The sequence below is a fragment of the Lactuca serriola genome, chromosome 8 (genome assembly GCF_051521515.1).
Source record: "Lactuca serriola cultivar US96UC23 chromosome 8, Lser_US96UC23_V15, whole genome shotgun sequence".
In the NCBI taxonomy this organism is placed as follows: Eukaryota; Viridiplantae; Streptophyta; class Magnoliopsida; order Asterales; family Asteraceae; genus Lactuca; species Lactuca serriola.
This window is the reverse complement of record NC_136415.1, coordinates 176124788-176142064: the sequence shown is the minus strand read 5'-3', so window position 1 is coordinate 176142064 and position 17277 is coordinate 176124788. Positions and strand designations below refer to the sequence as shown.

The 17277-nt window shown below is 36.8% G+C and overlaps 3 protein-coding genes across 3 annotated transcripts; 2 read left to right on the top strand and 1 right to left on the bottom strand.

The window, feature by feature from the left end:
- The first annotated feature begins 968 nt into the window (after positions 1–968).
- LOC145067412 (uncharacterized) lies at positions 969–4981 on the top strand. The gene is made up of 8 exons (XM_079014562.1): positions 969–1376; positions 2555–2702; positions 2808–2958; positions 3586–3711; positions 3808–3888; positions 3979–4171; positions 4259–4529; positions 4622–4981. The coding sequence occupies exons 1-8, from the start codon at positions 1116–1118 to the stop codon at positions 4855–4857; spliced, it is 1467 nt and encodes a 488-aa protein (XP_078870688.1). The 5' UTR covers positions 969–1115; the 3' UTR covers positions 4858–4981.
- A 744-nt stretch (positions 4982–5725) lies between these two features.
- Positions 5726–8877, bottom strand: LOC145069721 (2,3-bisphosphoglycerate-independent phosphoglycerate mutase-like). The gene is made up of 9 exons (XM_079016670.1): positions 8644–8877; positions 8053–8180; positions 7805–7955; positions 7486–7689; positions 6953–7377; positions 6669–6861; positions 6464–6559; positions 6210–6365; positions 5726–6049 (listed from the first exon to the last, which is right to left on the bottom strand). The coding sequence occupies exons 1-9, from the start codon at positions 8803–8805 to the stop codon at positions 5891–5893; spliced, it is 1674 nt and encodes a 557-aa protein (XP_078872796.1). The 5' UTR covers positions 8806–8877; the 3' UTR covers positions 5726–5890.
- A 6900-nt stretch (positions 8878–15777) lies between these two features.
- LOC145067633 (uncharacterized) lies at positions 15778–16599 on the top strand. Its single transcript, XM_079014729.1, has one exon. It carries the CDS (start codon positions 15778–15780, stop codon positions 16597–16599), a length of 822 nt encoding a protein of 273 aa, XP_078870855.1.
- The last annotated feature ends 678 nt before the right edge of the window (positions 16600–17277 follow it).

The window sequence follows — 17277 nt, the reverse complement described above, 5'->3', positions numbered from 1 at the left end:
CTTATGGGGAACCACACTACTCCTTTTCAACTTATTAAAGTATTTTTTTTTTCTATTAAGGGGAAATGTCTTTACTATTTTATATTTGGTCAGAATTTTTTTGGTGCCAGTACTATCAATAGTTTTTGTGTCCACTAAATATACCCAGAACCCTAATGAATATTTACTAACAGGACATCGATCAGCTCGGAACGAGTTTAAGATGTGGTTTTATAATTTGGTAGATGATTATGAGACTAGAATCACTAATAACCGTCTTATATATGTCACGTTGTCATCTCTAGCTATACATTCTCATCCCTAACTATAACGGGATCATCTAAATCGGTCTCGTTGCCATAAAATAATGTCTTATTATTACATGAAGATGTTGGTGGCATAAACGTATCCTTAGAGACACCTATGTTGCGAGTGATTTTTTGGATTGCAATATGGTAATAAGTAATAACACTTATAATTATAGCAGCTGGAAAAAATGCTTGGAAAATCCAATAGGATCAACCATGAGACCATATAAGCAATAATCACTTAAATCTCGGGATACTAAATAACTATATATACAACTAACAAGATAGTTAGGTCGGGAAGAAAGAGTTTGAATTTAGGTTGGACGATGTAATCTCAACAATCTTCTGACATTACGAAACAAAATTGTTTTAGTCTTAAATATAATATTTCGAAGATGATACTCTGTTATTCACAAAAAAAAATCGAATTATTTTTCTATATTCTCCGTAATTATACAAATAAAAAAATCTTAGATAAATGGTAAAAAAAAAAAAAATAGACCTTTTGTTTTTTTTTTTTTTTAATATGGGCATTTATAGAAGGTATTGAGCTAAAAAGGACTAAACATGAAAATATGTGAATAGTGTATGGACCTTTAATGTAATAATTGCATTAGATGCAGCCATAAAGCACCGAGGTCCTTCACAAATTTAAAGAGAAAACTTCCCAATTGACCTCCAGTTCAGTGGAGTTATTCCAAAGGATCGAAAGGATCACCCCCATCGTTATCATCAATTAGGTCGCAATCAGCAGCTGCTGCTACTGTTTCTGCTAGAATTTCAATTGAAGACTTGAATTTTAAATTAGTGAAATTTGAATGAAGGGATATGGAGGGGTTTGGTGGTAGCGGTGGTAGTAGAAATAGGAGAATTACGATGGCTAGCAGCACGGGTAGAGCTGGGAATAGACCTCCACCGCTATGCGGTGGTCGGAGGAGAGTGGTTGCTACAAAGAAGCATGGCTGGAGCAACCCGCTGTCGGTCAACAACAGCGTCAAAAAACTTCAAAGACGCGAGATTTCTTCTAAACCCAATCGTGCCTCTGCAATCACCAAATCTCTCCACCGTTTTCGCAACTTCCGCTTGACGGTAGTCCCCTTCCCATCCTACCCTGTATTCTTCTTCAGTTCTCTTCAATTCAGCTAGTTTCCACTACTATGCAGCTAAAATTATCAAAAATTAAAGAGTTAGCTATATAATTTGAGATCAGACACTAATTTTAGGGCTCCCTTGTCATGCGTTTAAATAATAAAATAACTAAAAAGTAGTCAATCGCTTTTCTTCTTTCGTGTTGGATGCGGAAATCCCTAATGGCTATGATCATCTGGACAATATAACTTGTGGGTTGATGCGATGTATGATGATTGTTTGCTATGGAAAATAACACTTGATTATGCTAACGTAATCCTAATTTAGATATTAATACATTATAAACTTTGATTTCGTGTTCTTAATCTATTTGCCTTTTCAGGCGATTTAACATTTGTTTTTACCATACTTAATGATGTGCTCCTTCTCTAGTCTATTTATTTGTGAAGGGGATTTTTCTGATCTTGGAACCAAAACATGTGAGACTAATGAATGGTTCAAACCTAAGCATTGTAGATGAATATTTTCTTTATATGATGCTTCTGTTTTGTTTCTGTTGCCAAATTGGGGATCTTGATATTTATCTTCCAATCTGAGGGGAGCATTTGAATATAGATCTAAAATTAGGGCTTAGTTTAGTGTGGATGCTTAATTGCTTACTTATTAAGGGTTTAAATGTGCTTTATTCCTTGTTTTTTTCAACCCTCTTCCCTTCTCATTTGTTAATCAATAATCTATGAATGTTTAAAGAAATTAAGTTCCTAATACTGTACATTAGAATTCTCAGATATACTCAAGTTAAAATAACTTTTTATCTTCTTTAAATTTGAACAGTCATATAGCAATGACATAAAGCATGATATCTAGAGCTTCATTTTTACATTTCAACCCAACACATCTATGTGTTGTCCCATTTCTTTTTCATTATTATTTATTTGCTACAAACTATTAAAAAGCTTATCAGTGCTCACACGTTATATCAAAGTTAAAGAATAAAAATGATGAACATAACTAACACATGTATACATGTGTGCTTGTGAGAGAAAAATGAAGAGATTTTCATGTCCACACAAATCATAATTATCACATGCAACACATTTACATTTTTCCTGCTAAATTTCCCCTATATGTTAATAAACATTACATAAATTACTTTACTTTTTTTAATACCATATCAGGAGAGATACGATATCCATGATCCCGTGGGCCAATGTTCATTAGTATTACCATTGTTGATGAAAAGAGCAAAAGTCATTGAAATAGTTGTGGTGCATGATATTGTCTTTGCTCTTGCAAGTTCTGGTGTTTGTGCAGCTTTTAGTAGAGGTAATGCAAAACACAAACATTTTTAAATCTCTACAGTTTCTTGTTATCTTTCTACTTAAGGGTATGCAAGAATAACATTTTCTTGTTTTTTTAATCCAAATACAGATACAAACAAGAGGATATGTTTCTTGAATATCTATCCAGATGAAGTCATCCGGAGCTTGTTTTATAATAAAAATAATGATTCATTGATTACAGTTTCGGTATATGCTTCCGATAACTTCAGTTCACTAAAATGCAGATCAATAAGAATAGAGTGCGTATATCTACTCATTTCTTTTATATATCTTCCTTTCCCCCTATTTGTTACACAGGACATGACACAACATGACAGGCTTAGACTAATGTAGTTGGACAAAAGTTGCAGCTTTTTTGTCAATTGGACAAAAATAGCCCTAGAAACTTGTCCCTAGTGCGACAAATGTCACACTTTTCCAAAAACTGCAGCATTTTGTTTCCACCCAAAAGCTGCAGCATTTTGTTCCACCCAAAAGCTGCAGTTTTTTATCCAAAAAAATGCAGCTTTTTGTTCCACTAAAAAGCTGCAGCTTTTCTCCATCCAAAAACTGCAGCTTTTCTCCACCCAAAAACTGCAGTTTTTTGTCCAAAAACTACAGTTTTCTGGACAAAAGCTGCAACTTTTTGTTCCACTCAAAAGCTGCAGCTTTTCTCCACCCAAAAGCTGCAGCTTCTTGTCCAAAAACTGCAGCTTTTTGTTCCACCAAAAAGCTGCAGCTTTTTGTCCCAAGGATTAATTTGAGTGGGACAAAAAGAGACCTAGAAGCTTGTCTAGGGAAATGCAGCGTTTTATGTACATGTAATTTACTTGAAAAAAAATAGAAAATCTAATTAATTGAATATTTGTTTTCCTTTTCTATGATAGATACATACAAAGAGGGAAACCTGATGAAGGGTTTCCTCTTTTTGAAACCGAATCTTTAAAGTGGCCTGGATTTGTGGAGTTTGATGATGTAAATGAAAAGGTTCTTACCTACTCTGCACAAGATAGGTATCTTTCCTTACCTTAAAGAGGAGGGCATTCATGTCTTTTACACAAACTTGCAATTTTTGTCCCCTACATGATAACATATTGTTTTGACTTTAGTATATACAAGGTATTTGACCTGAAGAACTACACTCTCTTATACTCCATAGCCGATAAACATGTGGAAGAAATCAAAATCAGGTAAACTTTTTTTTTTTTTTTTTTTTTTTTTTTGTATAAATATTAAATATTAAATAATAAATAAACCCTTTGATTCATTTTATGAAACAGCCCTGGAATCATGTTACTAATTTTCAGTCGGGGTCAAAGCCATGTTCCTTTGAAGATCTTATCCATAGAAGATGGCACAGTTTTAAAAGACTTCAATCATTTACTTCATCGAAACAAGAAAGTTGATTTTATTGAACAATTCAATGAAAAGCTTCTTGTTAAACAAGACAATGAGAATCTTCAAATTCTTGATGTATGTTAAATGTTGAATGTTACTAAATGTTCATGTTCCTTTCATTTCTTCCAATTTATCTAAAACATCATTCATCTTGGATTGTAGGTGAGGAATACGGAGGTGAAAGAGGTTGGAAGCACAGAGTTTATGACTCCATCTGCATTTATATTTCTATATGAGAATCAGCTGTTTCTAACCTTTAGAAATCAAACGGTTTCTGTGTGGAACTTTAGAGGGGAACTTGTTACATCTTTTGAAGACCATGTCTTATCACATCCAGACTGTAATACTAACAACATCTATATAACTAGTGATCAAGATCTCATTGTTTCTTTCTGCAAGGCGGCTGATAACCAGCAATTCACTGATCGAAGAGGTGAATTTACTTTTATGCCCTTTTCATTTCCCAATTGCTATTTATTGCGTGTCACAATGTAATGGTTCTTAATGGGATTGGTTGCATTGCAGCTGGTTCTATTAATATAAGCAACATATGGACTGGAAAATGCATAGCAAAAATAAACTCAAGCAATGCAATTTCATCAAAGGAAGAAGAGGGAAGCTCAAGTTCAAGGTCAAGGCAAATTGAAGTGAATATGGTTGAAGAGGCACTTGAGGACATAACTGCCCTTTACTTTGATGAAGATCGCAATGAAATCTATACAGGAAATAGTAATGGTTTGGTTCATGTTTGGTCTAACTGATATAAATAATAATAGGCCGTGTTGTGTTGTGGAGAATAATTACATATGTTAGTAGTTATGAATATGAATGTTCTAAGTATATAAATATATATATGATATATGATATAGGTTAATTTGTGTGTTTGATCTTTGAGATAATAGAGATATATGTGAAGCTTTCGGTTTCTGTTTTGTGGCTAAGAACTAAATACTGGGATTCGTGTCAATGTGAATGATAAGAAAATTATAAAAATTGCTAAAGATCGTATGGTGATTAAACCCAAAACAAAATGAAACAATGGTAATATTCTTATTACCATTGCTTTGTAATTTGAAACAAAAGCATGAGAATGTACAAGAGCAAGCGTTAGGGTCTCTTCACAATCCCGGTTGAATTATTTGATTCTTTTGGTGATTTTGAATCTCAAATTAGAAGTTATAACTCATACATCTCAATTTGGTAGTATATTCGAGTTAGGTTTCATAATAAATTAGGGACATCTATAAAAATCAATGTATCTTAATTTTATACTTATAGTTGATGTTAAATGTTAAATATGTTAGATAGCATACATTTTGAGAGAACTCATGAGGTCTTACTCTAAATGAAAAGAGAGATGTCAAGAAACACAATGCTCGATTAGTCTGACAAAGAGCAAATAGATGCTTGCTTTATGAAGGATAATTTTAAAAAGATGTCCATATGAGCATACTCCACTTCAAAGAAGATAAAAGTAAATTTCTTTATGTACGTCTTTACGTCGATGATCTTATATTTTACCGAGAACTACATCAGCATGATTGAAAATTTTGTAGAATTTGGGGATTGTTTCACTATTTTCTCGATAACCATTCCATGAATATAATTTTATCTAGCATGATCCAACTCTTGTAACCAAATTAAGTTGGTAGCTTTTTTACTTAAACCCAACTCATTCAATTCTAAAAAAGACAAGACATTATTTGAGCATCAAGAGTCAACCTCAACTCACCCTAAACTGGCAAAAATGAAGCCAAAACTCATGATAATCTCAAGTGTTAATTAATTAACAAATTAAGCAACTTCAATAAGTGTGGTCTCATAGTCATCAGGAGCCACAAACCCATGCAAATTCATAACCGTTGCCGCCACATTCGCTAGCCCACCATTTGGAACATCCTTACGGAACTTCACACCACTCGCTAACCCTGGTCCTCCTATCGCAACCGGCACCTGCACACAACATAACATGACAGTCTTGTACTGTGTTTGAACTGTAATTGTAACTAATGTGAATAGAACAAAACTCTACTTTTTCTTTTCTTGTCCAACCCAAAAAAGTAAAGATGTGATGTAAAAGTAAAAAAGTATGCGTCATATTTTTATTGCTTACAGGCTGAAGAGTGTGTGAGGTTAGGATTTGGACTTTTCCATCCTTGCCAACTATAGGCTCCCCTTTCTTATCACGTTTCACCATATCCTCTGCGTTTCCATGATCTGCAGTCACGACATATATGCCACCCACTTTCTCCACCGCATCAAGTATCGTCTGTCAAAATATATTTATTTATTTCCGTATATCATAATTTAAAATATAAAAACAAGAATTATAAATGTATTTAAAAATTTACGTGACACTTAACATACCTTAACAGCCTCATCCGCAGCCTTGCAAGCGACAATTGTGGCGTCCACATCGCCCGTATGCCCAACCATATCACCATTTGGTATATTCACTCGTACCTAAATTTAACCGCATTTTAAATTTTTTTCCCATTAACATCAGTTCCAGTACAACCTGTTCTGTCTTGTCATGTGGGGCCCGCATAAAGGGAGAAAACGATTTATTTACCTGGTCAAACTTTCCACTTAGGATAGCATCACGCGCTTTCTCACCAATCTCAAAAGCCTTCATCTTTGGTTTCTCATTAAATGTAATTCCAGAATCACTTGGAATTTCCACATATTCTTCCTTCTCAGAATTGAAACATCCCGAACGATTTCCATTCCAGAAGAAAGTAACATGACCAAACTTCACCGTTTCGCTATTGTCAAAAAAAAAACGACACTTCTCAATTCTATTATGCGTATTTCTTTTTTTCTTTTTTTTAAATAAAGAAAAGGAATCAGAATCACCTGCAGGCGAAAGTGCGGATACCATTGTTGACCAAATATTCACCGGAAGTCCTCTCAATCAATGGAGGTGATACAAGATAATGACTTGGAAGTTTCAACTCTCCATCATACTGAAGCATACCTGCATACCTAATTTTGGGGAAGCGGACTCTATCAAACTTATCAAACTTTTCATATTCAAGAGCTTGAGCAAGCATTGTCATACGATCAGCTCGAAAGTTAACTGTCACAACCGCATCACCATCCACAATGGGACCCACCGCCTTCCCACCCTCATCAACAATCACAAATGGTGGTAAATACTGGTCATTAGCATTTGGAGCTTCCCTTAGTTTCTTTATCGCCTCAACTGCATTCTTGAACTTGTGTGGGGCCTCACCAAGAACTTGAGCATCCCAACCACGTTTCACAACTTGCCAATCATTCTTCAAAAAGAATGTAAGAAATGTAATGATTCTGATATCAGTAATCAGTCTCAGTCCAATACATGTCAAACACAGTATAAAGATTTCAATTCAATGAATCGTTGTTACCTCATAACGATCCATAGTGACATACATGCGTCCACCACCAGAAGCAATTTGTGCATCAATGCCTTTAGCACGCAAATCTGAGAGATCCTTTTCTAGGGTTTCAGCATGGGTGACACTTGTTCCATCCAAAACATCCCTACCATCAGTAAGAACATGGAGTCTTATCTTCTTGGCCCCACGCTCACTAGCACCTTTTAGCAACAACTGCAATCCAATAACATACATGTATACATGATAATCTTTGAAAAAAGATCAATCTTATGTGAGATGAAGGTAAATCATTGAATCATGTTACATTGTTTTTCAACCCTATGTATACCTGTAACTGATCAAGTCGAGAGTGGACACCTCCATCACTCATTAATCCAATGAGGTGTAAGGTGTTATTTGCAAAAGATTCCTTAATGTATTTGAAACCTTCATCATCGTATATTTTTCCTGATGCAAGGGCAAGATCAACAAGTTTTGCACTGCAAAACAGATATATGAGATGTTATTTGTTATGTTATGTTTACAATTATGTGATTAAAAGATATGAGTATTAAAGAAGATGAAGGAAATCATCACCCTTGAGCATAGATTCTCCCAGCACCAAGAGCATTATGTCCTACTTCACTGTTTCCCATGTCATCCTCTGTGGGAAGCCCAACAGCAGTACCATGAGCCCTCACCAGTCTCCATTTATCAGGGGCAGTCTATAAAGAAAACACACTTTAGAGTTTAATAAATGTCTTCGATATAGTAATTATTTATGAAATTTAATAGATTGTAGGTTCAATAAAGTTTAACCTTTTGAATCCCAATAGGTTACAGATCAATCGAAGAAGAATTACGACAGATACTTCGAGTGAAATTTACAAAAAAACTGTTGTAAAACAGCATCAAGAATTCCTAAATTAATGATAGTTTTGTTACACTTTCGAGGTTATACTCGTTAATTCGACTTGATTTTAGAACCATTGTTTTGATCAGGTTGCGATTCCGATACAAAATCTAAAAATCAATCAATTTTAAATTGGATTGATCGACAATAATTCTAACACGCAGCTAACAAAAGGTTTTCCGGAATCGACTAACGAATACAAAAATCGATATAGATAGATCGTAAATATAGATGTTAGAATGTATGAGAATAATCGAAGGAAAAAAAAAAGGTACGTTTTTCAGAGAATCCATGGTAGGTGTTTCGGCGACATGGATGCAGTTGTATTTTCCGGGAGAAGCATCACCCCAACCATCTAAAACCACCACCGCCACCAACCTTCCCTTCGGCAGCTTCGGGTGATCGGCCAACTTCCATGAAACCTCTTTGCTTCCCATCTCCTTCTCACGATCTCTGTCTCTGGTTTCTATGAGAGCTTAATTCAGGCACTCCCCATCAGATGATCAAACTGGTCTATATATAGTTTCTCCAGAACCTTCGAGTGTGATCTCAAAAGTATCAGAAAGCCCCTAAATTATACGTGATAGTTAAAAGCAGCCCTTCAGTTCATTTATTTCTCTTGTCATATGTATCCGACCCAAATAAAGTTTGCATGTAGAAGGGGGGGTTTAGTAAACTTGAAAATCGAGGGATATGAATGAGAAAAGGAAAAGTAAGAATGGGTGAAAAAAAGGAAAATCAAGATGAAGAAACTGTCTCCGCCCGCATCTCGAGGGAAAATAGGAAAGGAAGCCGCATCAACCTCCATGAATGACTAAATTTTAAAAACATAATAATAATAGGTAATAACCACATTTTTAGGTTATATCACAAAATTGTGCATATATATATATATATATATATATATATATATATATATATATATATATATATATATATATATATATATATATATATATATATATATATATATATATATATATATATGGAAAACAAAAAAAAACTCTAAAAATCATAAAAATACATATCATAACTTTTTTTTTTTGACTTTATATTCTTAAAAATAGTAATTTTTTTATATAATTTCGCTGATTTTTTTTTTGAAAAAAACCAAAAAATAATATATATATATATATATATATATATATATATATATATATAATCGATTTTTTAATTTTTTTCAGCAAATTTATAAAAAAAACCTGCGATTTTTAAGAATATAAAATCGAAAAAAAAAGATTTGTGATCTCTAAGTATTTTTTTTATGCATTTTTATGATTTTTAGGGTTTTTTTTTTGTTTTCCTTGTAACCTTTCCTTATATATATATATATATATATATATATATATATATATATATATATATATATATATATATATATATATATATATATATATATATATATATATATATATATATAGGTGTAAGACTCATATATTATATGAGTTCATTTAAAAAAAGTATGAAAATTCTAAACATTTGAGAGTTTGAATTTATAAGAAAAATTAGAAAAATATTGAATTATTAAAATTAAAGTGTTTTTTTTTTCTCTTTTAAATTTAAACAAATAATTTAGATAAATAAACAAAGAAAACTAATGAATTTTTAATTTAGAAATATTAAAATTACAAGGAAAGTCAATTATTGAAATTGATATGTATTTATTATTACATTTATTGCAATTATTATATTTAAATATTATGTGAGATTTAATAAAATGGAAAAAAACCATAAAATGACATGTGAAAAGAATTTAATTGAAAATAACCACAAAATGACATATGGCCAAATCAATGACAATGTAACATGTGACAAAAAAATTTCATTTATTAAAGGAAAATTTAAGATAATTTTTGGCTAAGTAGTCGTAAGAAAAAGTCTAGTTTATATCACAAAATTGTGTGAATCTATATAATTAGTTGTAAGACTCGTATATTATACGGGTTGATTAAAACAAAATGTTAAATAAGAACAATAAAATGGAAAGTTTATTTGAATTTGAAAATTATGAGAAAAAATACATGCAAAAAATAAATTAATTAAAATTATATGTTTAATTATTAGACTCATCTATTAAACGGGTTAATTATAACAAAATGTTAAACACAAAGGTTTAAACTGTAAATTTGTTTGAAAATTGAAATTGAAATTGAAATTGAAAATTTAAAATTTAAAATTAATAGTCATTATGGTAAGTTTAATTTATCGAAACTAAACTAATGATATATTGGAAATGAAAAATAAAGTAAATGACAAGTGGAAAATAAATATATCTCAAAATTATGACAAAATGACATGTGACCAATTGAATGAGAAAAAGACATGTGGCAAAACCATTATTATTTATTAGGGTAGATATATGAGAAATTAAATATCTTCTTACATTTTATTCCTACTTATCTTCCTACCATATCAAATGTTGACATATGTCATATTTAATGACAAATTTAATGAAACTGATAATATTTTTGTCTACTTGTCACCATTTAATGTAGGTAGGAGGATAGTATGAATAAAATATAGGAGGATATATATATATATATATATATATATATATATATATATATATATATATATATATATATATATATATATATATATATATTGTAACATCCATAAAACACGACCCAAAAATTTTCGTTTATATTGTTATAAAACCCATATCCAAACAGAGTGAAAATAGAAAATCATGTATCATGTATCTCAATCATCATAACAAAATTCACTGGATAAAACATATACTAAAATATTAGAGTGAAAATTCCAGGCTAATGACGGTGGTGTGTGCCATGCGATCATCCTGAGCTCTTCCCCTTGCTACCGGAAGCACTTGAAACCAAAACTGAAACTGTAAGCATGAAGCTTAGCGAGTCTCCCCATACTACCACATACCATACACAATCATAACATAAATAAATATAACTCTGAGACTACTCTCACTGCATCGGAACAAATCCCGACATCGGCTTACATGACATTGGACTCCTGTCCAGCATCGGGCCCACCCCGACATCTGACCGCATCGGGCTCACCATGGCACATACATAACATATCATATATCATAAACACATAACATAATCGCATAAACTGCATCGGGCTTGGCCCGACATCGGACCGAAGTCCGGAACGTAGCACATATAACACATGACTAGCATAACATACACCGGGCTTACCCCGACATCGGGCTCTCCCCGGAACATATAACACATAACACATAAACATGCACGAATCACAAAGACATCAAGCATACATAACTACTTCTCGGGACCTCCCCGGCATCGGACCGAAGTCCGGAAACATATAGACTGCATCGGGCTAACCCCGACATCGAATCGAAGTCCGAAACTACTATCATCTAAATGGGCCGACATTGTGGCCGTAGACCCGTTCCTACTAGAGGAAAACTCACCTCTCAATCCGGCTACTGAAAACTCGAGTGAGGTAATCTCCGCTTAATGCTCCCACATCTCCCGGGCCAACTCTATACAATAATACATAGTGAGAACATTGAGGATACTACCAAGGATAAATTGACCAAATTACCCCTGCTCTAACTTTGGACTCCCTTCTAAGACCAAAACCAATTCATCCACCTAAGTCCACCAATGGCCCACTAAAGGCCCGCTAATGGCTCGATTTTCTAAATTGGGCCTAACTCCTCATATGGGACCTACATAAGCCCAAACATGTCATTGGTCCAAAATCTGACTTCTGATGAACTTGCTGATGCCCAATAGTTGACAAGTCCAACCATTTGCCCAATCCAAGGCCCAAAATGCAAAGGCCTAATTCTAATGAGTACGCGGGGCGTACTCATCTATACACAGCGCGTACCTGCTGCATGGCTTATACGCTGAGCGTACTGGCTGGTACGCCCATTATACTACCCTGTTAAGCTCCTTTCCACCTTAAGCACTTAATACTCAGTCTCAGAAGCTACAACTGCAGATCCAAGTCCCTTTCATCATTCAAATCCATAAAGTCGATCACTTGGTGGCTTGCAACCCACCAAATGAGCCCAAACATGGAGTAATTACAACTAACTCCATAGAAGTGGCTTGATATTATGCATGGCCTCAAAATGGCCTCAAAGCATGTAACTTTACAGATAAAGGAACTCATTGAGCCTCAAGGGTGGCAACCCTAAGCTCAAATTCGAAGTTGCATGAACAAGATCTAAACTTTGGACCTAAAGAGGTCGAAAACTTCCAAAACCTTAGATCTAGACTTTGAGGAAGAAAGTTAAGAGCTTTATACCTCCTCTAGATGCCAAATGATGAGCTTAATCTAGATCTTTGAGCTCAAGGCACTCAAAGGTTTCTCCTCCAACCTCTCCTTTTCTTCTCTAAAGCTTTCCTTCACCAAAATGAGCTCACAAGGGTCAAACACACATAACAATGGAGTATGGGGCGTAATAAGGGTTTTCTGAGGGTGAGGGGACTAGTAAGAAGCAGGGGTGTGGCTATAATGGGGTATTTATATGACTTAAACCCTAAAAATTAGGGTTTTCTATATGCTCACGTACGTTGAGCGTACGTGTGCGCGTCCCCCGAATCCGATGCAGGCCACTACACCCCACGTACACCCAGGCTACGCCCAACGTACGTCTTATAGGCTGCCCAAATCGTTGGCCCAAATGCTTAAGTCCAATCCAAAAGTCCTTTTTATCTATACTTGGCCCAACCATAAATTAAGGAGAATTAATTAATCAATACCTCGAAAGTCGATCGTTACATACATACATACATACATATATATATATATATATATATATATATATATATATATATATATATTATACTATATAATTGTCTCTAAAATGACTTTATTTTTTATGTGGCATTCAAATATGGATGTCTTTTCAGTTGACTATGATTACGGTTTAGCTTTAGGTATTTATAAATGACAACTTTTCATATTTTGGGTAGGGTTTATGGCTTTTCAGTCGTCATCCAATTAGTTGTGCCTTCAAGCTACATTATATCGGTTGGTTTATTTAGTGCCTCATTATTAATTTCATATGTAACATGGTGTTTGTTGTGCGTATAAACGTGTAATATGGTCTACCAATTGTATATCGTTGTTTGAAATGTTATAATAATTGAGATAAGTTCACAATATTATTTTATTAGTCAAGTAAACATTTATTCCGACCGCTGAAAGTTCAAAGGACGTGTTGTTCGTTTATGAAAGCAACATGTCTACATGAAGTCATCTGAATTAAACAGCATTGATATGGTTTTAATGGAGCAGAAAGTATCAATTTGTCATAGTTAAGTTTTATTGCTTTTGTTTGTATTTGTTTATTTTTTTTATAATTCGTTTGTTTGTATGATAATGTAAGGAAAATCGTAATTCTGTTGCTATAAAAAAAAGAAACTAATTAGGACATTTGATGGACTATTGAAGAAAGGGGATGTGTATGTTTTTTGAATTTCTTTGCTGATGATAATATTGCTTGTTTGAATATGGAAAATCACAAACTTCAAATAAATTTTCATAGAACATATTGATGAAGTCCCTGGGAACTGCCTTCCTGCATACTTTTAAGTTCATTTGTTTTTTGCAAAGTTTGGATACATTATTTCCAATGATGTTGGGTGATGACGTGCCTAGGGCAGCACGAGCCGGACACGTCGACCGGGCCCAGCCCAGCGGGCTTAGCGTCCGCTGGAACCTCCAGGAGTGGAAGGCACAGACGAAAGGCTCACGCACTCCAACCAGCCCAACAAGCTTAGCGTCCGCTGGCGCCCTCGAGAGCGAAACGCATAGGCGAAAGGCTCGCACCCGCCAAGAGACGCTCCCAACTCCAAGACAAAAGATACGGTCAGGAGACAAGCAGGAGGATCAGACCATTACCGTCAGTGAGGGACAACAAGCTAGTCCCATACGTCCCATGGCAGTGTTGGACGAAACATGGCCGCATACAGTGGTCAACAGGGCCGCTACAGGCGAAGGAAGCTCAACGGTAACCACTGAAGGTGCCCCACAACCGCCAGTTCACCAGCCAAGAACAACTCCGGGGGGGGGCCATTTCCGACAACGTCTTTTCAGATGCCACCGTTCTTCTTGTCGTCATCGCAACAAACACAACTGGTTCACTCAACGATGCTTCCACTAAGCCACGTTTTCAACATCCCACCGTCGTACCAGGCAACAAGCGGACAAAGTTCAATGCTTTCAGTGCCACCATTGGCGCAAACCATGATAGCCCATACACCACCTGTCTATTCACTAACCGGCACATGGACCGGACCAACCATAGCCGCCAACAATAACTTACAACAGACGACAACGGTTAGCCCTATAACCCCTATGCACCCTTTCCCCTCCAGTTACTCCCTCCAACTACCATTCCAGCCGTACCCCTTTTACGGACCAAGCCCTGGCTATCACACGCCGCCACCGTATGGCATAAACACACAATATCAGCAGCCGGGATCGTCCACCATCCCTGGCCATGAATGCCTTTCCCGTAGTGTGACGTCTCCATTTGTCAAAGAACTGTTGGACTACGAAATACCAAACACGGCCAAACTACCGACGCTCAAAACATATAGCGGAACCACTGACCCAGATAGCCACATCGACACATATGAATGGACCATGACATCATTAAAGCTCGATGAGAGGTTTTGGTGCACATACTTCCCGACTACACTCAACAGCAACGCCGACACGTGGTTCAAGACGCTACGACCAGGAAGCATCTCTAATTTTGCCCAGCTTAAGTACCTTTTCCTTACCAACTTCATGCAATTGCGCAAGTACAAGGGAGACTCTCATTCAATCATAGGTTGTAAGAAAAAGGAGGGTGAAACTGTACGGGAATACTTCATAAGATTCATAAACGCCACATTAGACGTGTCGGGGCATGATGAGGGGCTCATAGCCGGCGCCTTCACATGGGGGCTTTTTCCAGGCCCTTTATCGCAGAAACTCATGGGAAAGAAGCCCCTAACACGGGCCGAATTGAAGGAAAGGGTGGAGCAATATTTGCGACAGGAAGATGGCGAAGCAGCAAAACAGGCCTACCTGAATGCAATGACTGCCAGACACCACAACCCGGGTCACACGGACTTTCGAGGGGGAAGTAGGCACTACGGCCAGGCAAGAAGACCACAAGCTCGGTTCTGACCGTTTGCTAAGGATGACAGGTGTGGCCACTGCCCGGAGGTGTACACGGTGTTAGAGAAGCAACAACTAGCCATGTCACCAAAGAACCGGTACTGCGAGTACCACAAAAGTAAGACGCATGACACAGCTAATTGTTCGGTGTTAAAAAAAGAAATGGAGGAGAAGCAGCTTAAAGGGGACTTGGTGGAAATAGCACGAAGCTTACATGCCAAGTTTGATGCTGAAAACGCTAAAAACACACCTTGCGAAGGGGTCCAACCAAGGAGATATTCATGATACGGAAGAGAAGCAGGGGAGAACAACAGACGGAACAGGGGACCACCAGAACCCCGATGCTCACGCTCACATTCTCCGTTCAAGACGCTCGCCTGGAGGGATGGAGAGGCAACGACCCACTAGTGACCCAAGCCTCCATCAGGGATGTAACCATACACAAGGTCTATGTGGACACGGGAAGTTCGGTGGACATCATTTATGAGCACTGTTTTTGGCTCCTCCCAGATCGCTGGAAGGACAACCTGCAGCCCACGACGGGGAGGCTGGTCGGGTTCACCGGCCATAGCCTATGGCCGCTAGGCACAATTCACCTTCCCTTGACCGTAACCAGCCACGATAAGCAGCAAAAGAAAACTGCCCTGATCGACTTTGTGTTCATTCGGCATGCGGTAGAACACAATATTATTCTAGGGATAGCAGCTCTTTTAAAGCTAGGGGCGGTTCCATCAACCATGCATGGAGTCATGAAGTTCGACACTCCAAGGGGTGCAGCCACAGTACTGGCCACTTCATCGAGAGAATTGCAATGCTTTGCAATTATGAAACCAACGGAGATAACTAAAGAGGCCAAGAAGCTGAGACGCGACCTCGCAAAGGGAAAGGAGGTGATCAACAAGGAACACCCTAACCAACCGGTCAGTATTGGATGTGACCTCCCAAGTCACGTGAGAAGAGCGTTGGTCGACCTGCTCAAGCGGTATAAACACGTGTTTGCATGGACCCCCACAGACATGGTGGGGGTAGAAAGGAAAGTCATTGAGCACAAGCTTGTAATTAAACCAGGAGTAAAGGAGGTTAAGCAAAAGAAGAGGGTCTAGGGTGGGGACCGTAATAGGGCAATCAACGCCGAGGTGGCCAAACTAGCAGAAGCTGGAATAGTAAGAGAAGCGATATTCTCGACGTGGATTGCCAACCCAGTTATGGTTCGCAAGCAAGATGGGTCATGGCGAATGTGCATAGACTTTTCCGACTAAAAAAAAGCATGCCCTACAGATTTCTACCCCTACCAAAAATTGACCAAAAGGTAGAGTCGTTGCAAGGATTCAAGCTGAAGTGTTTCTTAGATGCATATAAGGGGTATCACTAGATCTTGATGAGCAAAGAGGACGAGGAGAAAACGGCTTTTTATACGGAACACGACACTTTCTGTTACACTAAGATGCCTTTTGGTCTAAAGAATGTGGAGGCTACATACTAGCGCCTAATTGACTCGATCTTTGCCAAACAAATTGGGAGAAACATTGAGGTATATGTGGACGATATGGTGATCAAGAGTCCGCATGAAGACAAGATGTTACAAGACATCGAAGAGATGTTCCAAACCCTAGAGAAGGTAAAGATGAAGCTAAACCCAACTAAATGCACGTTTAGGGTGGAAGAGGGGTTGTTCTTGGGGTACTATGTCACTAGGCAGGGCATCCAGCCCAGCCCGACCAAGGTGGACGAGTTTATTGAAACGCCAACCCTAGGCACCCTCAGGGACATGCAGGGCCTAA

Bases quoted from the DNA above. Each gene is read 5' to 3' on its own strand.
- LOC145067412 (XM_079014562.1), top strand. From the start codon at position 1,116: ATGGAGGGGTTTGGTGGTAGCGGTGGTAGTAGAAATAGGAGAATTACG. The intron at 1,377-2,554 runs GTAGTCCCCTTC...ATACCATATCAG, and splicing joins TTCGCAACTTCCGCTTGACG to GAGAGATACGATATCCATGA. The intron at 4,172-4,258 runs GTATGTTAAATG...CTTGGATTGTAG, and splicing joins AGAATCTTCAAATTCTTGAT to GTGAGGAATACGGAGGTGAA.
- LOC145069721 (XM_079016670.1), bottom strand. From the start codon at position 8,805: ATGGGAAGCAAAGAGGTTTCATGGAAGTTGGCCGATCACCCGAAGCTG. The intron at 7,690-7,804 runs GTATACATAGGG...ATTGGATTGCAG, and splicing joins CTCGACTTGATCAGTTACAG to TTGTTGCTAAAAGGTGCTAG. The intron at 6,366-6,463 runs GTATGTTAAGTG...ATATTTTGACAG, and splicing joins CTGCGGATGAGGCTGTTAAG to ACGATACTTGATGCGGTGGA.
- LOC145067633 (XM_079014729.1), top strand. From the start codon at position 15,778: ATGATACGGAAGAGAAGCAGGGGAGAACAACAGACGGAACAGGGGACC.